General features: G+C 45.3%; 1 protein-coding gene across 4 annotated transcripts in view; it reads left to right on the top strand.

Moving 5' to 3' along the window:
* LOC148532178 (1-phosphatidylinositol 4,5-bisphosphate phosphodiesterase eta-2-like) overlaps window positions 1–24,586 on the top strand; it is a 190,826-nt gene that overhangs the window by 127,068 nt on the left and 39,172 nt on the right. For all 4 annotated transcript variants that reach the window (XM_088468197.1, XM_088468196.1, XM_088468194.1 and 1 more), the window contains 5 exons: window positions 3,856–3,963; window positions 5,892–6,016; window positions 10,947–11,031; window positions 13,597–13,743; window positions 13,873–13,952. In XM_088468197.1, coding sequence (XP_088324323.1) covers window positions 3,856–3,963; window positions 5,892–6,016; window positions 10,947–11,031; window positions 13,597–13,743; window positions 13,873–13,952 — 545 coding nt within the window. The remainder of the gene's footprint in view (window positions 1–3,855; window positions 3,964–5,891; window positions 6,017–10,946; window positions 11,032–13,596; window positions 13,744–13,872; window positions 13,953–24,586) is intronic.

Genomic DNA, 24,586 nt, shown 5'->3' with positions numbered 1-24,586 from the left:
TGGTGTAGCTGGCGCTGAGGAGGAAGTTGGCGAGGAGGATTCTGATGGTGATGTGGTTTGTTTAAATCAGGCTCCGGGGGAGACAGTTGTTGTCCGTGGGATGAAAAAGCCCATCACGGTCATGCCTGGGCAGAAGACCAAACATTCCACCTCTTTGGTCTGGCAATATTTCTATCCAAATCCGGACAACAACTGTCTTGCCATATGTACCATATGTAAAGGTGAAATAAGTAGGGGTAGGGACGTCAACCACCTAGGAACATCCTCCCTTATACGGCACCTGCAGCGCGTTCATAAAAAGTTACTGTCAAGTTCAGAAACTTTGGCTAAGACCGTAAGCAGTCCAGGGACACCTAAATCCCGTTGTCCTGTTGTATCCAAGCGCCTGCAAACCACACCGTCAACTCCCTCCTCGTCAATTTCCTCCTTAGTCAGGATCGGAAGTAGTCCTGCAGGCCATGTCACTGGCATGACTGACTCTCCTATCCGGGATTCCTCTGGAGGATCCTGCATTGCTACGCCTACTGCTGCCACTGCTGCTGTTGCTGCTGCTGGGAGTCGTTCATCATCCCAGAGAGGAAGTAGGAACACCACTACTTTTACTAAACAATTAACCCTCCAACAGTCCTTAGCGAGGAGGATGAAGTACGACAGCAGTCATCCTGAAGCAAAACGTATAACTGAGGCCTTGACTGCTATGTTGGTGTTAGACGTGCGTCCGGTATCCGCCATTAGTGCAGTGGGATTTAGACAATTGATGGAGGTAGTGTGTCCCCGGTTCCAAATCCCGTCTAGATTCCACTTCACTAGGCAGGCGATACCGAGACTGTACAGAAACGTCAGAAAAAGTGTCCTCAGTGTCCTGAAAAATGCCGTTGTACACAATGTCCACTTAACCACGGACATGTGGACAAGTGGAACAGGGCAGACTAAGGACTATATGACTGTGACAGCCCACTGGGTAGATGTATCACCTTACGCAGCAACAGCAGCAGCGTCACCAGTAGCAGCATCTCAGAAACGCCAGCTCGTTACAAGGCAGGCTACGCTGTGTATCACCGGTTTCAGTAAGAGGCACACCGCCGACAACCTCTTAGAGAAACTGAGGGAAATCATCGCCCAGTGGCTTACCCCACTTAGACTCTCCTGGGGATTTGTGATATCTGACAACGCCACCAATATTGTGCGGGCATTACATCTGGGCAAATTCCAGCACGTCCCATGTTTTGCTCACACAATAAACTTGGTGGTGCAGAATTTTCTGAAAAGCGACAGGGGCGTGCAGGAGACGCTTTGGGTGGCCCGAAAAATTTCTGGCCACTTTCGCCATTCAGCGACTGCGTGCCGAAGACTGGAGCGCCAGCAAACACTCTTGAACCTGCCCCGCCATCACCTGAAGCAAGAGGTTGTGACGCGGTGGAACTCAACCCTCTATATGCTTCAGAGGATGGAGGAGCAGCAAAAGGCCATACAAGCCTATACATCCACCTATGACATAGGCAAAGGAGGGGGTATGCACCTGACTCAAGCGCAGTGGAGAATGATTTCCGTGTTGTGCAAGGTTCTCCAGCCCTTCGAACTTGCCACACGTGAAGTCAGTTCAGACACAGCCAGCTTGAGTCAGGTCATTCCCCTCATCAGGCTTTTGCAGAAGCAGCTGGAGAAAGTGAAGGAGGAGCTAAGATGGAGCGATTCCGCTCGGCATGTGGGACTTGTGGATGAAGCCCTTCATTCGCTTTGCCAGGATTCCAGGGTGGTCAATCTGTTGAAATCAGACCACTACATTTTGGCCACCGTGCTTGATCCTAGGTTTAAAGCCTATGTGGTGTCTCTCTTTCCGGCCGACACAAGCCTGCAGAGGTGCAAAGACCTGCTGGTGAACACACTGTCAGCTGAAGCGGAACATGACACGTCAACGGCTCCTTCTTCATTTTCTCCCGCAACTGGGGCTGCCAGGAAAAAACTTAGGTATCCTAAGCAACCCGCTGGCGGTGATGCAGGGCAGGCAGGACCAAGTTTGGACATCAGGTCCGGACTGAAGGACCTGGCAACAATTTCTGACATGTCTACTGTCACTGCATATGATACTGTCACCATTGACAGAATGGTGGAGGATTACATCGGTGACAGCATCCAAGTAGGCATGTCAGACAGTCCATACCTGTACTGGCAGGAAAAAGAGGCAATTTGGAGGCCCCTGTACAAGCTGGCTCTATTTTACCTGAGTTGCCCCCCCTCCAGTGTGTACTCCGAAAGAGTGTTTAGTGCAGCCGGGAACCTTGTCAGCGAAAGGCGTAGGAGGTTGCTTCCACAGAATGTGGAGAAGATGATGTTCATCAAAATGAATTATCAGCTCTTCCAGGGAGACCAGCCTCCAGAAGGTACAGAGGGACCTGTGGTGGTGGATTCAAGTGGGGACGAGTTAATACTTTGTGAGGATGAGGATGTACACACTGAAGAGGGTGAGGAATCGGTGGATGAGGAGGATGAGGATGACATCTTGCCTCCGTAGAGCCAGTTTGTGCAGGGACACATTAATTGCCAGCTTGTTTTGTGGGGGCCCAAACGAACAAATCATTTCAGCCACAGTTGTGTGGCAGACCCTGGCGCTGAAATGATTGATTTGTTAAAGTGTGCATGTCCTGTTTATACAACATAAGGGTGGGTGGGAGGGCCCAAGGACAATTCCATCTTGCACTTCTTTTTTTTCTTTGCATTATGTACAGTTTGGGGCCTAGTTTTTCTAACTGCCATCCTGTCTGCCACTGCAGTGTCACTCCTAGATGGGTCACGTGTTTGTGCTGCCCACTCGTGTCGCTTAGCATAGTCATCCAGCTACCTCGGTGCAACCTTTTGGACATAAAAACACTATTGTGAGGTGTGAGGTGTTCAGAATAGACTGGAAATGAGTGGAAATTAAGGTTATTGAGGTTAATAATAGCATAGGAGCAGAGAAACCAACAAATTCTGTGATTTTAGCTGTTTTTATGCTTTTTTTAAAAAAAATACAGATCCAAAACACAAAACCCAGAACCCAAAACACGGAAGGGTGGTTTTGGCAAAACCAATCCAGATCCACAACACGAAGAAAGATCCAGATCCAAAACCAAAACACAAAACACGAAAAGTGGCCGGTGCACACCCCTACTCCTAACACTGCTTAGTAAATAGACCCCTATTTGTTTTATAATTTAACAGTTAAACAGTCACGTTACCTTTCACAGGGAGTACAACAGGTGGCCCTATCTGTATCAGCAGCGGTAATGAATGTAGGAATATAATTTAATTAGAGGGTATAACATCTTCTCCGTGGCCTTTTCAGAATATTTTTATTACGTTTCACACTCTTAGAAATATGCTTTGAGGATGCCTTTTTTTGTTCTATAAGAACCTACTTGACAACAAATAGCAGAAAGCTAATAACAGACAGTAAATATGACATATAAGAAGCCATATGAAACTGTGTAGTTATAGTGTTGGTGATAGGCACGTGTGGCATCTTATTATTATGCATTGGTAACATAGTGGTGTGGTATGGCATTGCCAGACTGAGATCACAGGTTGGGCTCTGTTGCTATCCTTGATTGGTGTGTACATAATCTTGTCTATACACTGATCAAAGAGTTCAGAGATTTACTATAACAAAGGTCTGTACATTCTGTGTTCACTCATCACAGTCCCGCTCCTAATTTGTTATTCTTGCTTATTTTCTCTATCATACTGTAAGTGCATTATATTGAGACAGAAGTGCTACACAGGTCAGCAATCTGCAGCTCTGATTACGTATTAATCTGTGTTCTTTGCTTTTACTGAGCATGTTGTGAATTCACAAATTCTTTTATGTTTGTTCAATAGTTGCATTAAATTACCAGTCGGAGGGAAGGATGCTGCAATTAAATCGCGCCAAGTTCAACAGCAATGGCAGCTGCGGTTATGTTCTGAAGCCGAAATGCATGTGTCACGGTGAGGAGCAAGTTTTTAAACAAACTCCGGGTACCATCTACAGCAGGGGTATTCAACGTGTGGCCCTCCAACTGCTGTGGAACTATACATGCCAGCATGCCCTGACACAGTATTAGCATGCCCTAATAGCAAAACTGTGGCAGCATATGCTGGGATGTGTAGATACACAGCAGCTGGAGGGCTGCTTGTTGAATACCCCTGGTCTGCACACAAACATAGATGCACCACAGTATGTACAGAAGGGACGGCATTTGTTGAAGTGCTGTAATAGTCAGTAGATGCCAAGCATGCACACGGGGCCTGATTCAGAGATGGATGGTATTTCCCAGCTGCAAGGAAGCGACTGTGCAATACCAACCAACTCCGATGCAGCAGGATGTGTCTGTATGATATAGAGACCTCCTTGCTGCATCTGCGATACGAGTACAGCAATCGTAGACTCTGTCTCGGATCACCAGCGCGGTTGCTCCGTCGGCCAGGCTGCATAAGCTGAGACTTACTCAGCCTGGCTGGCTCCTGGCAGATTGCGAGGCCAGAAAAATCTGTGTCCACCGCCGCACACCCTGACCTCGTCACTTTCGGAAAACCGGGACGACACCCCCCGTTTCCAAGAACGCTCCTACTCCATCCCCCAAATGCAATGGCATTGAGACACTGCGAATGAACTCGCAGAAGGAGGTCTGCACATGCACAGTACACCTCCTGCGCAGTCCTCCCACCATCGGAGATGTGCGCTAAGGTTAGTGTACATCTCTGAATTAGGTCCATAGTGCTTTATTTTTTAGGTAATATGTTAAACTACATAGTGATAGTTGCCAACTTTTTACCCCTGTCAAACTTAATGCTACAGTGAAAACACAACACACATGGTTGGTATTTGAATCAGCTCATCAATTTTATTGATAACATTTAAAGTAAAAATAAGAATGATAGTGGCAAGGAAGAGGAAACAAGCAGATCAGCATCAGACTATCAGGCCCTGAAGTATAGCAACGGCCTCAAAAGATGACAAACTGAGACCCAACCATTTACTGTAGATGGTGTTATTGACCTCCAGATAGAGGCTATCAGCCAAATCTCTACTGAGATTGTTCCATCTATGGACCACTAATAGCCCGATTGCCGTTTTCCCTCTGCTAGAGTCCATTGAGCTAATATAAACTCCTGAGGCCTAATTCCACCCCATTGCTGGTCAGTGATTGGGCCAGCATACTTAACCAAGTGAGTCATGCAAAGGAGGCCCTTTCTCACTGTTTAACCCTCATCAGTCTGATTAACCTTCTGTCAGCCATCCTTAATGGGTTGCTGCTAGGCAATGGAAAGGATGGTTAAGATTTTAGTAATTTGCAAATGTCCCTGTTTAGATGCAGATGACCTAGTGGAGTCCACCTGCATATATGTGACTTTAATGACAACTACTGTACTACTAATGCTATTAATATAATAAGCAACAACCTAGAAAGTCACCACCTAGATTGTCCTTAAGATGCTCCGCCTGCTCAGTTTATCCTCTGGTCCTGGTGGCAATCCACTGCAGAGCCGCCTGGAGCTTCTCCTTTGTTCCAGTGGCCCCACCCCTTTGTTATGATGTCACTTGTTCAGGAGCCTGGGCTGGCACAAGACACATTTTCTCCCTGCTATAGGCATGAATGCAGAACCTGAGTCTCAGTCTTGTTATTTATATAATAAGTCTACAAAGTCCGTCCCGAATCAATGTGTTTGTTGTACAGTAAGTTTGTGGAAATGTGTAGTTAATCAGGATAATGGAAGTCAACTAGTAGTGTGACACCCAATATGAAATCTATAATGTATTGGTTCATGGCAACATAGATTGGTACACAGCCATACACACACAGCTTAGGTCCATGATTTCCTGGCCGCATTGTCTATTATGTTTGTGTAAGTTTATTATTATGTTTATATTTTAGGTGCCTTTAACCCAAATTCTGAAGACCCCTTACCAGGCCAGTTAAAGAAGCAACTTGTACTCCGAATAATTAGTGGCCAACAGCTTCCAAAGCCAAAGGACTCCATGTTGGGAGATCGTGGGGAGGTAATGAGTTTTAGCTAAAAGATTTATCTAATCGATGAGTAAACAAGATTTGTTAATAATCATTCTCTACAAATTCACTGAGGTGTCCTGCTGGGGAACACAGAATCCTGTCTCTGCTGTAGAGAATTGTGAGTACACCATGGAACCTTCCTGTCTCTCCTGACCTACAGACCGGAGGCAGTGGGACTGAGCTGTTGCAGCACTCTTATTCCAGCTATCATACAATATGTACACATGGGACCTTTCACAGTCTGCTGCCATTTGGGGCAGGAGGGGGCGGCGATGGCCTCTGTTTCCCGAAACGGAGGCATATCGCCGCCGTTGGAGGGAGGAACGAGGCCAGGATCTCTGTTGGCTGACGGAGATTTCCTGACCTCTTTCTCATCTGCGGCACCTTACGTGCGTGACCTCAAGGGTCACTTAGCTGGCCGATGTTGCGTTGGACAATGCAGCTCGGGTAAGTAATGCATTGCAGCTTTGCAATTCCGTATGAAGCTGAATTAGGCCCTTAACCCGTTAGTTTATAAATGGTAGTAAATGGACTACTGTACTGTATGTAAGGAATACAAAAAAGATACTGTTAGAATACCAAACAATGATATCCTTGTAACCTAAGTACTCTCTTAGTACCCCAATGGCTGATTATTATTTGTTCCAATCCATTACCAGATTTTCACTCCAACCAGCCAACTGGTTGGATGGTTGAAGGAAAGTTGGTCTGGTGTATGGCCAGCTTAAGAGTCGAGGAAGTCATTCTGCGAATGGAGACATTTTTCAAGATAATGCACCATATTAATTCAACATAGGTCCTCAAACTCATGGACCCCAACCAATGCTTGTTTTCCAGGTCTCCTCACAGAATCACATGTACAGTAATATAATTAGCTCCACCTAGGGATTTATTTTTAAATGTGTCAGTGAGTAACGAATACACTTGTCATCCTGTTAGGTGACCTGGAAAACATGAACTGTTTGGGGTCCTGAGGAGCGAGTTTGAGAACCACTGACTTAGAACAACTAAGCGTGCGTATCCACTAGCAGATCTTGGAACGACAGTATGATTACAACATTGTAATAGTACCTCATTGTTCCTCTTCCCCTGCAGTGCCTACACTGAATGACATGTTGTTCAGTATAGGCACCCTCCCTCATCCCTGAACATGGCCAATCTGTCGTTATAGGCAAAGTGACCAGCATGTTCAGGCGATGATTGATGTCGAAAACGACCAGCTGGAGCGCGCATCGCTGGTCGTTTCGGCATTTTCATGCCCGATTTGTGCCGATGTCGTTATCATTCAATCACTCTGTTTAACCAGCAAGTGGATACGTGGCTTAACTCCACAGAGGTATGCCTCATACCTTATTAATGTCACTAGTTTCTAAAAGAATATATACGCTGATTATTGTTGAACCTATGTGAGTGACAGGAACTTTAGAAAGTAGAAAGTCTTTGTATGCGCAGTTCTTTAAACTGTCCTCGCTGGCCCATGTTTTTCTTGTGGTAACTGGAAAGAAGTTGCCAGAACACTAGGAATATTTGATCCATATTAGAAGCATGCTGCCCGTGCACACAGAAGCCTGCAAATAACATTGGAAGAACATGGATGCCATAAATAGGCCGTGTCCCTTTTTCACATTATTATTATTATTATTAGCATTTATTTATATTGCGCCACAAGTGTTCCGCAGCGCCTTACAAAGTACAAAAACAAATTGTATACAAGTGACTTACAGAACAATACAATACAGGACATGGATAATATATATTGCTACATTAGTGACCATATCACCCAGATAAGCAACAGAGCATAAGCAACTAAGTGTTAGGTGCCCTAGTGGTGAGTAAGAACTAAATGACACTATAGTAAGGAGAAGCACAAGAGGGTAGATGGCCCTGCTCGTGAGAGCTTACATTCTAAAAAGGTGGGGGAAGACAAACTGGGTTGACACAGATGGGGTAGATGGGGACGAATGAGCATGTAGCAAGGAGTTAGAATGATAGCTGGAAGGCTTTGATGAAGTAGTGGGTCTTGAGAGCCCGTTTGAAGGATTGCAAACAGGTGGAGAGTCTGATGCGGAGTGGGAGAGAGTTCCAGAGGTGGGGAGCAGTGCGGGCAAAATCTTGGAGGCGGGAGTGGGAGGAAGTAATCAGCTGGCATGAAAGGCGGCGTGCATTAGTTGAGCGAAGAGGGCGGAGAGGAGCGTGAAGGGAGATGAGATCAGAGATGTATATGGGAGAAGATTGGGTGAGGGCTTTGTGAGCGAGCGTGAGAACCTTAAATTGGACTCTGAAAGGGAAGGGGAGCCAGTGTAGGGCTTGTAGGAGAGGGGAGGCAGATACAGAATGTTTGGAGAGGAAGATAAGCCGTGCAGCAGCATTGAGGACAGACTGGAGAGGAGAGAGATGGGATTTGGGGTGGCCAGATAGGAGGAGGTTACAATAGTCCAATCTGGAGATGACCAGTGAGTGTATGAGGGTTTTAGTAGCATCCTGGGTGAGATAGGGTCTGATCTTAGAAATATTTTTGAGATGGAAACGACAGGACTGTGAAAGGTTCTGGATATGTGGTTTGAAGGAGAGGGATGAGTCCAGGATAACTCCAAGACAGCGCACCTTGGGACTAGATGAGATAGTTATTCCATCAATTGATAAAGAAATAGTGGGAAGTGAGGTGATGTGGGAGGGTGGGAAGATGATTAGCTCTGTCTTAGACATATTAAGTTTAAGAAATCGCTGGGACATCCAGGAAGAGACAGCAGAGAGACAGTTGGAGATACGAGTCAGAAGAGAGGGGGAGAGATCAGGGGAGGAAAGGTAGATTTGAGTATCATCAGCATAGAGATGATAATGGAGGTCAAAAGAGCTGATGAGTTCACCTAGAGAGGAAGTATAGAGGGAGAATAGGAGAGGACCAAGAACAGAACCTTGGGGAACACCTACTGTAAGAGGCTGTGGAGGGGAAGAGGAGTCATGAGAGGAAACTGAAAAAGATCGGTCAGAGAGGTAGGAAGACAGCCAGGAGAGGGCAGTTTCACGTAGACCAAGGGAGTGAAGGATATTCAGCAGGAGAGGGTGGTCCACAGTGTCAAAGGCAGCAGAGAGATCAAGGAGAATGAGAAGAGAGTAGTGGCCTTGGGATTTGGCAGCAAGGAGGTCATTGCTGACTTTTGTGAGGACAGTTTCAGTGGAGTGGAGAGAACGGAAGCCAGACTGAAAAGGGTCAAGGAGGGAGTGGGAGGAAAGAAAAGTGGTAAGGCGGTTGTAGACAATCCGCTCAAGGAGTTTGGAGGCAAAGGGGAGGAGAGAGATGGGACGGTAGTTAGAAAGAAGGTTAGGATCAAGGGTAGGTTTTTTAAGAATGGGGGAGACAAGGGCATGTTTGAATGCAGAAGGAACAGTGCCTGATGAGAGGGAGAGGTTAATGAGGTGGGCAAGATGGGAGCAGGCTGAGAGAGAGAGGAAGCGGAGGAGGCGGGAGGGGATGGGATCAAGGGGGGTTGTGGAAGGGGGGGAGGACCGGATGAGGGCCATGACTTCCTCTCCAGATACAGGGGAGAAGGATGTTAGAGTTGGTAAAGTTGATGGGGAGGGGTGACTAGGGAAAGGAGGAGGTGGAGAGCTGGGGGACTGATTGGATATGATGTCCTGACGTATGGAATCAATTTTAGATGTAAAGTAGGTAGCAAAGTCAAGGGCAGTGAGCAAGGAGGGGAGACGAGGAGGGGGTGGGCGAAGGAGGGATTTGAAAGTAGTGAAGAGACGCTGAGGATTAGAGGACTGAGAGGAGATGAGGTTCTTAAAGTATGACTGTTTAGAGAGGGAGAGCGCAGCACTATAGGATGAGAGCATAAATTTGAAATGGAGAAAATCTGCCTTAGAGCGTGATCTTCTCCACTGTCGCTCAGCAGTTCGAGAACACTTTTGCAGGTATCTGGTGCATTTGGAATGCCAGGGTTGAGGAGTAGATCTGCGAGTGTGAATAGTGATCGCTGGGGCAACAGAGTCCAGAGCAGAAGTAAGAGAGACATTGTATAGGGAGGCGGCTTGTTCAGGGCAGGAGAGAGAGAGGATGGGGGAGAGAAGTGAGTCAAGCAGGAGTCCTCTGGCATATACCATGTGCACAAGCAGCATCACTGTGCCTTATCTCTTCTCTATACTATTTACAGTAGCAACCTGCTGTATCATACCCAGGGCCGTAGCTAGGGTAGTGCGGCCGCTGCCATCGCACAGGGCACCACAGGGCAGGTGGCGCTGTTTGGGCCTGTCAAATTTCTGTTTATTATCATTCTTGCTTGTAGCTTCCTCTTATTTCATCCCCAGCATCTCCTGGCCTCCCCTATCTCTTCCCTGGCTCTTCCCCATAAAGCCATGGCCCTTTTTTGGGTGCATTATGTCCCTTTGAAAAATGAGGGGGGCGCCAATGCTCTTTCTGGCACAGGGCACCAAAAAGTCTAGTTATGGCTCTGATCATACCCCTTAGCAATAGAACACCCCCCTTTCTACAATACATTTAGAGAGGAAAGCAGTTTATTGTTAAAATAAAGCAAAAAGAAAAGAACATTAGCAATTAACGATTTCTGGGATAAACCTTACAAACATCACACCCCAGGTCACATTACGGGATGCATTAGGCATAGAGCCTGATAGACAGCTTTACACTAATTGGGGCTGGTGTGGTGCAGAGGTAGCGTCGAAATATAGACCTTATTCTGAAGCGTAAATTTGTGTCTTTACGTGCTTTGGCTACTTTACAACTTAAATGTTTCAAATACAAAGATAAAGAGGTCAGCCTCGGCATCTTAAAACTTTATTGGCAAATGCCGCCTTGGTTATCCCCAGTTAACGAGCATTATTATCAGTAGTTACAGATGCTGTAGACTGGTAACAGCCTAAAGTTTTAAACATCCTACTGTTATGGTTATGTTGCAGATTATCGATCCATTTGTAGAAGTTGAGCTCATTGGTTTGCCTGTAGACTGCTCCAAAGAACAAACTCGTGTTGTGGATGACAATGGTAAGCCGTGTTCTAACATTTATGTAGATAATTAAAGTTTTCGGTTTGTTTTATAAATATGGTTCCAAATATGGTTCCAACGCTCCTAAAGTGTCTATAGATTATCTCTGCATTGCCTAATGACCGTGTTATGTGCAGAGTCAGAACATTCAGTCTGCTGATGCCAGTTTACAATTGAAGAGGCGATTGGATGAATTATGTTACGTTTAGAAGAAACTGAGATATATAGAGTTAAAGCTAATTATACTAAAAACTGGTTTAAGAATTGAACATAGCAACAAAATATATCAGTAAACAGACTACCAACATTTAAAATAGCACCTGTTTTACAACGCTGCTTCAACCTGGGTTATTGTCATATCAACCAGGATTCCGGCTTAGTGTAAAATGGGCCAGGGTTGGGTGACTCAGCAATCCAACCTGGGTAGCTTGCAGGGTTTAACACCGGAACGGCCCATGTAACCCTACAGTGTAAACTGATCATTCAACCTGGGTCCCGTTTACAGCATGGGGAGTTCTGGATTTCGGTACTTGGAGATGGTGTCATCTCCAAATGCTGGCAGGAGATGATAACTGCATCAGTTCGCAGTGTAAACTGCACCGACCCGGGAATAATCTGGGTCGTCCACGCAGTGTAAAAGGGGTCTGGCCTGGTTTGTAACCATGTTCCAAATCCCGGGTCTGACCCGAGACTTTACTGCAAAAGGGATATAACATTGTTACTATGTTCCCTAGGCCATAAAACATTCATCCATTAAAAAAGTGATTTTCAGAAAATTGTTACATAACACCTTCATCCACTCGCCTCTTCAATTACAGTTTGGCAGGTGCAATCTTGTAAGCAGTCCCTATCCACCAGCAACCATGATCATTTAATGATTTGTTTAATGATTCTTTCAACGTAAAATAAGTCTGTTGCTGAGTTCTTTAAACACAGCCAGCATAGTGCTTCCAGAAATGACAAATATGTTCCACCACATTACAGAATATGTACATTTTAATCTGTGCATTAATATCAATGAAAAAAATATTTCCTGGACAGATGGTAATGGTTGACATTTGGCGCCATAAATCAACTGTTAAAGTCTTAGAACTGGATAAACACTTGTCCTTTTCCTAGTCTTATTGCTCTAGATACACAAACTTATGGTGCATTCATTGCGAGCGAGGATGGGGTGCTCCTATTGAGCTAGCTTTTGGTGCTCCTAGCATGCTAGCTTTGGGCACTCCTGGTGAGCTAGCTTTGAGCACTCCTGGCGAGCTAGCATTGGGCACTCCTGGCGAGCTAGCTTTTGGCACTCCTAGTGAGCTAGCATTTAGTACTCCTAGTTAAATAGTTTTGGGCACTCCTAGTAATCTAGTTTTGGCCACTTCCTAGTGATCTAGTTAGTGCGGGATATCCCGACATGGGACTAAAGATAGGCACCTATCATTAGCCCCACTACATTAGCCTCACTACTAAATCCTAACACCCGGCTAACCGGATGAAGGTAAGCCAGGTGTCTTAGCGTGTAGCCGCCGGGGGGAAGGGTTAGCGTTAGGGACCCACAGGGGGGACTTAGGGCCAGGCACCCCCCTGGGAGGGTTAGGGTAGGGAAAGGGGTGGTTAGGGTTAGTCACCACCTGGGGGGGTTAGGGTGCAGGGAGGGGGGTTAGGTTTAGGCACTAACGGGGGGAGGTTAGGGTTATGCACCCCTAAGGGAGGGTTGGAGGGTTAGACTACTTACCTGATGCTGTCGGGATAGTTGCTGTCGGTATTTGATCCGGTGGCTAAACAACTGCCGGCATTACATATCGATTCTGATATCTTTATCTGTCTTCTGTCTCATTGTATGCGAATGACATCCAACTCTGTTCAGTGTGATCAGTGGATGTCATTCGCATACAATGAAACAGAAGACAAATAAATATATCTCTAGCTCACTAGGTATGGCCAAAACTAGATCACTAGGAAGTGGCCAAAACTAGATCACTAGGAGGGAATCTGTATGTAATCCTGGCGGCTGTTTACCTGTCGGATCAAATACCGGCAGCACGATGGGTCGGAATCCTGACGGCATCAGGTAAGTAGTCTAACCCTCCCCTCTCCCCAACCCTAACCCTCCCTTAGGGGTGCCAACCCTAACCTCCCTCCTTAGTGCCCTAACCCTAACCCCCCCACCCCGCACCCTAAACCTAACCCTAACCCTCCTGGGGGGGGTGCCTAACCCTAACCCCCCCTAGTGGTGCCTAACCCTGACCCACCGGGGGGGGGGGGGTGCCTACCTAAATCCCCCCAGGATTTCCTAATGCTTACCCTCCAACCCCCCTCCCCCCCCCGGCTTATCTTTGTTCGGTTGACCAGGTGTTGGGATTTAGTAGTGGGGCTAATGATAGGCATCAGGATTTTGACACCTATCTTTAGTCCCATGTCGGGAAGTGGCTGTCGGGATATCGGCGGGCGGGATAGCGCCAGCCAGTATCCTGACTACATCCCTTTTTGGCAGTAGTAGTGAACAGCCTCCAACAGCAACTTCTAAAAGTTCATATGTGAGTGTTTTATGTAAACTTATCTTTAATTTGCAGGTTTTAACCCAATGTGGGAGGAAACATTGGTGTTTAACGTGCACATGCCGGAAATCTCCCTAATCCGCTTCCTTGTCTGGGATCATGATCCAATCGGCCGGGACTTTATTGGGCAGAGGACACTTTCATTTAGTAGCATGATGCCAGGTAAATTATTTTACTATAACCCTGTCCCTGTTGTTGGAGTCTAGAGCACACACAAACTAGCAACAATCATGAACATGCATATTGCAGAGGAATGACAGGCCAAGCATTAATCCTGCCTGTCTCCTGTAGGTTATCGGCATGTGTACCTGGAAGGTATGGAAGAAGCATCCATCTTTGTTCATGTAGCAATTAATGACATCAGTGGTAAGGTGGGTGGAACTCATTTTCTACGGTGTGGATTACATTGGAGAAAAGTATATTAAAGCATAACATTATATTAATATATAGATTTTTGGTACTATGTGGATACAGTTTGATATGTTAGGCTGTGGAAAAAATAATCTACAATATAACTATCTGTTACTTTTGCTACAGTTGTTTTGCTAGGTTAAGAAATGTAGCCTGTTTATGTTGTCAAACACCATGAAATACAGCTAGACTTTAGGCTTTTATGTGCAGGAGAGATGCATCTGTTAGGGCTCGTTTACACCAAATGCGCCTCTTAGCCATTAACTAATGACTCAAAAAGAGCATTAACACTAGGATCAGTGGTTCTGGGCTCGCTTACCATTGCCTTCTAAAGTTTATAAACAGGGGCACTATGTGTTTATCATGCGTTAATGTGCCATGGCAGTACGGTAGATTCTATTGGTAAAAGCACAACTAATCAAAAGCACACGGAGAACGCTTTAATGCATTTCTAAAGTGCTTGTAAAGCACTGTATCTCTAGGCAACTATAAAATATTTTATGCTCTACTACTAACGATACAAAAAGTGTTTTAGCACCTAGTGAAATGAAAGCCAGCCTGGAGTGCTTACTGTTAAGTCATGCTGCAGTGTTATACCAAAATTTAGTGTTATGCAGTTCATAGTAATGATGAGACTTATTTATTTTAATGGTAACTATGTTATTGGTATGAAGGAGTCATCCCTTTTAGGGTAACAGAGACGTGACAGTTTTATGCTTCCTCATTCTGATAGAAGGATGCTGTACAGGTAGTGAGTCTGTATGTATAGGGATCCAATCATAATGTTGATATACTACAACGTGTCGACAGGCACCATGTTAACATCCTCAAAACTGTTGACCTCTCAAATGTTGACATCCTCAGAAGCCGATGGTTAAGTTTAGGTAGCGCTGACAGGATTAGGGTAAGGCACTAAAGGTATGTTATTGTTAGGCTGCGTGTGTGTGTGGGGGGGTGTTGCGTTAGAAACTGGGGCGGGTAAGGAGAGGTGTTAGGGATTAGGATTAGCCAGAAAATACTCGCCCAAACCGCCGCTCCATCAGACGTCTGCACTGGAGGTGACATCACATAACTGCTGGCAGCCTGAAGACACATTGGAACCGCTGCAGCTGTCTGGACCAGGTAAGTGACTGGGACATTAGGTCAACATTCTGTCATGTCAACTTGTCATCCATGTAGACATGATGAATGTCGACATGGTCACCGTTGACATACTAAGTATGTCAACATTTCAGCCATGTCGACATTCTCATGTCAATATAACTGTCAACCTAACATATCACACCCCTGTATAAAAGATGTTCAGAATGAATCGCTGATGTCCTGTAATCAGGCTGCAACACTGTGTAATGCCCCCGTATAGCTCCTGAAAGAGATTATTATTATTATTATACTTATAGCCGTGCACCCGCTAACAGTTATAGATGACCTACAGCAGCTCTATGTTGAATAAACTGTTCTGAACAGAATGAACTGTCATATTTTTATGTTTATTTATTCCCAGTGGAAAGTGCTCGGTCTCTATCACAATGGTCCTAACACTTCCATGGGAAGGTTTTTGGAATTTGTGTAAAATAAATAATAATAAAAAAGATATTGCCTATCTATAATAAATTCTGCTTTGGGGCTCTAACATTGTGTTCACTGAGGTTCTTCATTTATGACACAAATATCTATTGTTTAGTAAATAATCTCTGCGACAGCTGGTGATGAGGAGTATCTGTGTACAGGCTGCGTTCAGAGAGAATCTTTCTGTGTACAGATAAGTGATTATGTGATCCACAGACTCCAAGTATAGACTTCTAATTCTTTAGAGAGGTTAGAATTCCAAAGCAATGGTAGACTCATAGGGCAAAATTTACTAAGCGGTTGGTTCTAAACCTAGGCAATTTGGCGGCAGTTTTGCTATCCGCAGATTTACGGCCAAAACCGCTGCAAAACCACCGTCAAAACAAATTTTAAATTAGAGCAGGGCTGTCATTTCGAAACCACCACCAAAACCCCGGTTTTTAGAACCCGCCGCTTAGTAAATTTTGCCCGCAGTGTTCTTCAAAATGTTTGGATCAATTAACAGAAGTGCAAAAGAGTTTGCACCCTTTCCAAAGCATCCTCTGTCCCAGAAAGATTTCTTAGGAGGGGTTTCCAAATGCTTGATGATAGAGAGAGTGTGACCAGCCCACAGAGAGGGTATAATTAGCACTTAGCAAGCTATAGTCTGCCTTATACAAATTGCAGTGTATGTAATACATAAAACATATACAGGGCCAGCGATCACAGTAAACCTTTCGATGCGGCAGTAGGACCAGTCATACCTAGTGCAGTGTATAAATACGACATATCCAGGGCCAGCGATCACAGTAAGCCATTAGATGCACCAGTAGTGCCAGGCATACAAAGTGCAGTGTATGTAATACATTAGACATATACAGCCATGGCCAAAAGTTTTGAGAATGACACAAGTATTGGTTTTCACAAAGTTTACTGCTTCAGTGTTTTTAGACCTTTTTGTCACATGTTACTATGGTATAAAGTAAAATTACAAGCATTTCATAAGTTTCAAAGGCTTTCATTGACAATTACATTAAGTTTATGCAAAGAGTCAATATTTGCAGTGTTGACCCTTCTTTTTCAAGACCTCTGCAATTCGCCCTGGCATGCTGTCAATCAAATTCTGGGCCACATACTGACTGATGGCCACCCATTCTTGCCAACAGTAATGCTTGCCAACAGTAAAGCATCCGGAGACCATTCATGTGTGGGGTAGCTTCTCAGTGAAGGGAGTGGGATCACTCACAATTTTGCCTAAGAACACAGCCATGAATAAAGAATGGTGCCAAAACATACTCCAAGAGTAACTTCTCCCAACCATCCAAGACCAGATTGGTGACGAATAATGCCTTTTCCAGATTGATGGAACCACCTAGCCATAAGGCAATTGTGATAACTAAGTGGCTCGGGGAACAAAACATCAAAATTTTGGGTCCATGGCCAGGAAACTCCCAAGACCTTAATCCCATTGAGAACTTGTGGTCATTCCTCAAGAGGCGGGTGGTCAAACAAAACCCCACAAATTCTGACAAACTCCAAGCATTGATTAGGCAAGAATGGGCGGCCATCAGACAGTATGTGGCCCAGGAGTTGATTGACAGCATGCCAGGGTGAATTGCAGAGGTCTTGAAAAAGAAGGGTCAAAACTGCAAATATTGACTCTTTGCATAAACTTAATGTAATTGTCAATGAAAGCCTTTGGCACTTATGAAATGCTTGTAATTTTACTTCAGTATACCATAGTAACATCTGACAAAAAGGTCTAAACACAATGAAGCAGCAAACTTTGTGAAAACCAAAACTTTTGGCCATGGCTGTACAAGTCAGCAGAAGGGCCATCCATGTATGTAATAGTTCAGACATATACAAAGCCAGTGGTCATAGTAAGCTGCTATATGCGGCAGTAGGTGCAGTGTATGTAATACATCACACATGTACTGTACAGGGCCAGTGGTCACAGGGCCTGATTCAGCTTGGATTGCAATTGCAAACCGAAGTGGAGTGATTTCTATCTTATGCGCGTATGCATAATAGCCCATGTGTGCGATCGCAGAGTGATGGCACTCGTAAGCCAGAGAACACGTAGAAATTTTTATCAGCTAGCAAGCTTTTGGGGGAGGTGACAGGGGAATGATCTTAAAAACGTAAGTGTGTTTTATCGTTTGGATGCCGTTTAATGGGCATCAATAATTTAGCCAGCGCGATCACCTCCTCAGCACAAGAGCTCTCTGTGTGTGCAGAGACTTGCAGAATTAGAGACAGGTCATACTAGCCGCAAGTGGCTGATGTACCCATGTGTATGCTGGTCTGCGTGTACATTTGCAGAAGAGAAGGCAGCAGTGGGCGTCTCTATGCTTGGATATGGTTGTGGCTGCATCTGCATATATTAGCAGGCAGCCATACATAATGCAGTGTATGTAATACATCAGACATATACAGGGCCAGCGGTCACAAGGCCTGATTTAGTAGTGCACTGCTGAACGCAGATCCCGTTATTTGGGAATCTGCGTAGACGCCAGACCCATTCTGCGGATGTGCAGAACGGGTCTGCAAGTCCGCTTGCAAACTGGCAGCAGACTGTCAGTGATTGACAGTCTGCTGCCGTTTGGGGGTGGTGACAGCCTCCGCTACCCGAAACGGAGGTGTGTCGCCGCCGGTGGGGGCAGGGAGGGAAGAGGCCAGGATCTCCGTCGGGTGACAGAGATTTCCTAGCCTCTTCCTCTAAACTGCGATGGCCGGCTGCGGGACCCTATGGGTCACCGCAGCCGGCCGATGGTAAGCAGATTAATCAATTTTGTGTTGAACAACGCAGCTCGATTAAGTAATGCACAGGGGGCATGATGCCTCCTGTGCATTACCATATCTGCAAAGGATCGCAATTGTAAAGCTGCCTGAGAGCATACATCATATATCTATAGCCTGAGAGCAGCTTTACAATTACAATCCTTACAGAACCAGGCCCACTGTAAGCTGTTATATGTGGCAGTGGGACCAGACTATCTGAGCTGAATGTTTCTTTTTTCTGGATGTGGCACCATTCCATAATCCAAGCTCCCCACTTGTGGAGCATTGGATCTAGTCTTGCGTAATGGCAGACCCTGGACATATATGTACACATTGATCCCCTTATACACTGGATGGTGTTCGTAATACAATATTAATAATTGGGATTTAGTTACTATCCCGGAGGTCGGGATGCCGGCGCTCAGAATACCAGCGCCGGAATCTAGACATCTGTTCATACATACTGTACATACAGGCAACCAGGGTCACACATACATACATACAGGCAAGCAGGGTCATACATGCATACATACATACATACAGGCAAGCAGGGTCATACATACAGGCAAGCAGGGTCACACATACATACATAGGAATCGGTATGAGATGCCGGCGGCTGAAAGGCCGAATGGTGAAGATCCCAACTAGAGGTGGTAAGTAGCCTAACCCTCCCCTCCCCCCCAACCCTCCCTTTGTGGTGCCTAACCCTAACCTCCCCCCCCATGGTGCCCAACACTAACCCCCCCTTCCCGCACCCTAAACACTGCGGGGTGCCTAACTCTCACCTCCCCCGGGGGTGCCTTATCCTGATCCCCCCATCCCTGCTCAAGAGCGCATACTTACCGCTGTCCGGACGTTCGGGGTTCTGACGGTTGGGATGCTGACACCGGTATTATGACATCCATCAGGCAATCGGCATTGGCATTATGCCGGGCAGCCGGATTCCAGCATCAGTATTTCGACTGCCGGCATACCGTCCGCCAGCATAACTGCATCCCATACATACTGTGCAGGGTCACACATAGACACATACATACTGGCAGGGAGGTCACACATAGACACATACATACTGGCAGGGAGGTCACACATAGACACATACATACTGGCAGGGAGGTCACACATAGACACATACATAATGGCAGGGAGGTCACACATAGACACATACATACTGGCAGGGAGGTCACACATAGACACACACATACTTGCTGGGAGGTCACACATAGACACAACCAGACAGACTGAGATACCTCTCATCTTGATGTGGAGCCAGCAGTTCCTTCCCTTCCTTCCCCTCCCATTCCCTTCCCCTTACCTCAAGATTGTGTTGTGCTCCATCAATCAGGGCTCAGCACACACTCCTCTTACCCTGAAGTCTCACCACCATAGAGCAGCAGGAAGGGAGGTCTGAAGCTGCTGCTCCCACCACCACACGCCCCTTCCCTAATGCTGTTTTACCAAAATCGTGAGAACCACAATGCCCCAGAAACGGGGCTAGCTCCCTACAGCCTACTAAAATAAATCCTGCATAGCAACCCTCTAAGGGTGCACCCCTCTATGGGTGCCATAGCAGAGAGTTTGGGAGACACTGGTCTATAGGATAGGTTCTAGGGGAGAGAGTCTAAAAAATTAACATTCTGTATCGTGCCTATAGCTCTAGTAAAATAGTTTTATATACTACTGCAGTCATGATCGTGATTTCAAACACTGGTTTGGGGAATGTGGGGGGTGACTGGATCCCCCCTCTCCCTGCTTTTGCCTATGGGTCCCCATTGGAAGTCACACTAGTTACGAAGTGTCTTAACATTTTCTTAATTTGATTGCTTTTCTGCACAGCTGCCACATAAGAGAGCTTATGTTATTGCATGAATAGACTTCCTTTATCAGTAGTGATAGCAGTGGCTACTATTAGACTACTGGCTCACTGGGTTAAAAATTAACCAAACTTTACATAGTGACTTTTTTCTTTTTTTATTATTTTATATTACTTTTATTATTACTATTTTTATTTATTTGTTAATAGTTATTAAATGTTTATTAATTTATTCAGTAGTTATGTAATGGAGAAAATTAATTTAGTATCAAGCAGCCTATCTTTTAGACTCTAGAGGGCAGTGTAATTCAATGAAAGCATTACACTTAAACACATTGGCTAGTTGTTTATAAGGTGCAAAGACAGATTTTTGCAAGTTCAAATGACGCTACTATACTAGCTGGAGAACCCGGCGTTGCCTGGGATTTTAAGAATGTTTGTTTACACATCATCCTTCAACAAACCTGTCCTTAGGAGACCTCACGAAAAGTGTGACAAACTTCCCCATCAACAGTCCTAAGTCTTCGATGGAAGTAGGACCTGTAATGGTGTAAAGCAAACTTCGGAGATAGAAACATTCAAAATGTGTCAGATGTACAGTGTAAACACGGCCAAGAGCTTCTGTTGCTCTGATACCAGGATGACCATCTACAGTGGCTCCCTGCAGCTCGCAGTACAGCAGGGTCCTTGCAAAGTCATCATTTTGACACAGTTCGAAGAAAGAAGTCAATGTTGTTGCGTAATTTGGTATAATCAGACAGCTGAGAATGCTGGGAAAGCCTGCTAAAGCTGTCTACGATAATAAACATTAAAATCATGACAACACAAAACGCTCGCTCCGAGGCCCTACCCATATACCGTGAGGCCTCACAATGAGCGACAAGCAAAAATTGTGTTTTTTAATTAATTAAAAATTAGCAGTAATTAATATCAATGTAAAAAATTTTTAGTTGCCTCGGCCGTGTTTTAATACACTCGTATATAAAATTTTACGATCTTGGCTTGTAAACTGTGGATTTGTATAGAAAGACAGAAGAGTAAAGATAAGAAAGTTCTTAAATATCACCACTGGAGGCAGCAGACAGCAGTACTGATTGCAAGGCCCCACAATGAGCATCCAGCAAAAAATATGTTTTTTAATTCATTAAAAATTAACAGTAATTAATTTTGATATCACATTTTTTTAGTTGCCTCGGCCGTGTTTTAATACACTCGTATATAAAATTTCACGATCTTGGCTTGTAAACTGGATTTGTATAGAAAGACAGAAGGACAAATGTTCGCTTTTATATAGTAGATTTATAATATACACGCACATGCATACAAGTTACATTACATACATATATGTGTGCAGGCATGTATCATTCCTACACAGTCATGACCTTATATTAAGGCTGACTTGAAAAAAACTGAATTCTCCATAGAGAATTCCGGAGGAAGGGGGGAATGATGTTTAAGGGGCTACAAAAAGCGATTGGAGCTGAAATTTGGCATGGACAGGTAGAACGGTGTCTCGGTGCTGCTTGCCAAATTTCAGGGGGAAAAAAATTAGAATTTGGGAGTAATCTCCAACTGTCAGTTTTTTCTGACACTTTCAGTTAGGACCACTTTTCTGCTGTTCCCTATGAGGGATTTTTGGGAAGGCATAACTCGGGGTAGAGGGAGAATTTAGACTTGGGGTTTGTTTTATTAGGTAGCTCTTGTTCCAGGGTAGGACTTTTTGGGATTAGGTAATTGAGAAAGTTGCAGGTTTTAAACTATTACTTACTATTAGAGATAGGAAGCTTCAACTTGTTGTGCAGCCTCAGTAGGTACCTTCAGCAGGTGTACTCACTACGGCTTCACTTGGGTGCACAGAGATGGCTGTCCTTTGCGGGCGGTAGTGGTGGTAAGACTCGGGGGAAATAAGGGGGCGTTAGCTGCAGCCGGGACTGGGGGGAGGGGTAGTGGGTGTTAGCTGCAGCAGTGTGGTCGGTGGTGCGGGCTGGGGACTTGCCGGCGGTGCGAAAGGCGGCGGCAGACAGATGCAGCCTACACGGATCAGGGAGACCCATGATGCCTGCATCTGTGTGTGATAAAAATACACAGATGCACGGACAGGATCGATGAGTGTTAAAATTAAAAAAAAAACTGCGTTCCCCCCAAATGAACAATCAGCACCGGGCTTTGCAGACCCAGTCCTGGTGGTGCTAAATACAGGGGACAAATGATGAAAGCACAATCAGCACTGGGCTATTCAGAACCAGCCAAAGCATCAACTCTGACCACTAGTCAGCCCAAACTGGGGGGAGCTGGGGACCCCCCCCCAATAAAGGGGTCCCCCTCTCCAGGGCACCCCAGTGCCGGGTTGATTGTGAATAGTGTGGTGCATTTGTTGATGGTAAAAATATTATCTTTTGCTGTGAAACTGCAGGATCCAGCTAGCATGTGGGGCATTACGGGCCCGCTGGTACCTGTAGTTCCACAGCAAAATAAATATTAAAACAAACACAGGACACACACACCATTGAAAGTAATATTTTATTAAAACATACATGCACACACTATCTCACATACTCACCTAGTATCTCTGAAGCCAATCACGTCCACTTGTAAAAATAGATAGTCCATAGTGTACCTGTAATAAAAAATCCATACTCACCTCCTCCTATGCGTGGATCATGTCCTCTTTGTTCCAAAGTAGGCAATCCAGGGTCTTGGCAAAACAAAAAAATGCATTTTGCGAGCCACGGACATTAGTACTGTCCTCTAAGGACAGTACTACCCGAATGATTGCTTCACAGCGGGATTTCACTACAGAAATCCCGATGCTGAGTGCTCATTGGCTGAGAGAGGCGAGCTTTCAGCCTCTCAGCCAATAAACGGTTCTCACCATTGACCTCAGCGCCATTTTTGAAATTTAAAGATGGCCGCCGCGAGCCAATCACGGCTCGCCACGTCATCGACCCACCCTCTTAGTTGGCTTATATAACCAGCACGAGGCAACGACACGGCAATCTAACGGTGGAGAGGCAGCAGAGAACAGCTGCCGAAGAAAGAAAATGCCGGGGAAATCCTGAATGGGCGGCGCCGTCCAGGTGAAGATGCCATGGAAGTCGTGGGGGAGGCGTAAGCCATATAAAAGAGCTAAAAGGCTGCCTCCCCCCCTGATGAAGGTGCAGGAAAATAAAATATTAAAACAATCTGTGTTCTTGTTTTATTTTAATATTTCTTTTACAGGGGGTACTATAGGTACCTTAATCACCAGCTTGCTGGTACTTGTGGTTCTCCAAGTACCAGCATGCAGGGGAGGCTTGCTGGGACCTGTAGTCCTACTGCAAAAGACAATATTTTAACCTTCATATACACCACACTACACTATCAAACCGGCACCCACCGTCCAGGGGGTGCCAGAATTTTTTTCCTGTTTGCACAAGATCAATTGATCCCTACGGAAAGATTAATAAGCATAACAAACATTGGACCCAAGCAGACAACAATACTGGTGCCTTGCTTCTAATCTTCGCAGCAGATGTAGACTGTACTTGGCACTGGAAAGTGGTCTTGCCATGGGGTTGGGTTCAGGATGCCGGCGCTTGGGATTTTGGTGGTCAGAATGATGACGCCGGCATCCCAACAGGGTTACAATCCTGACAGAAGGAGGTAAGTATACTCTCCTTCCCCTACCCCTAACCCTATCTCCCTCCCCGCAGCCTAAACCTAACCCTCCCCCCTAGTGCCTAACCCTCCCCCTAGTGCCTAACCCTCACTTTCCCCCTAACCCCAAAAATTACCGTCAGGGTGCCGGCATTAAATGCGCCGTCATCCTGACAGCAGGGATAATAACTACATCCCTTGTCATGAGCTCCCTCTCCGTATAGTTTCTGTCACAATCTAAAATATTTCCTGGACTACATGTTAGTTTAAACGTTATAAGAATACATACTTGTGCTTGAAGACCACATCCGCACAGATGCTCTTTGCATGGAGCTGATAGGTGCGTGAAAAATGTTTGCATCACTATTTTCACCACACATATGTTTTTCATAACACACTGTACAGGACCACTCCCTAACATCATTGGATTGCACAGCAGACCCTTCACTTTAACATAACTCCAAATTAAGGCTGAGAATTATCTGTTAGGATTCTGGCTTTTTTTTATACACCTAATGCATCCAAAATACTCCAACAAACACACATACAATTTTTTATAAATAAATTAGCTTCTTTACATGTTACCATCAGATTTTTGGGTAAACAAGCAGTGTCCCTCTGCATCCTTGCACCCTCCCCCAGTCTCTGCCATGAAGCCAGGGCAAGATTAACAATGGGGCGAATGGAGCTAAAGCTTCGGGCCTCCACATAAAAATAGGTCCATCATCTACATCACACACAGTCACCCATTAATTTTAAGTATTAAAAAAATGTTTTCTAGCTTTCTCACAAAATTATCCTTTTCTCTCTATCATG

Source organism: Taudactylus pleione, unplaced genomic scaffold (genome assembly GCF_031769625.1).
Source record: "Taudactylus pleione unplaced genomic scaffold, aTauple2 ptg000082l, whole genome shotgun sequence".
NCBI lineage: Eukaryota > Metazoa > Chordata > Amphibia > Anura > Myobatrachidae > Taudactylus > Taudactylus pleione.
The sequence above is the reverse complement of the archived record's forward strand: the minus strand, read 5'-3'. Positions and strand labels throughout refer to the sequence as shown.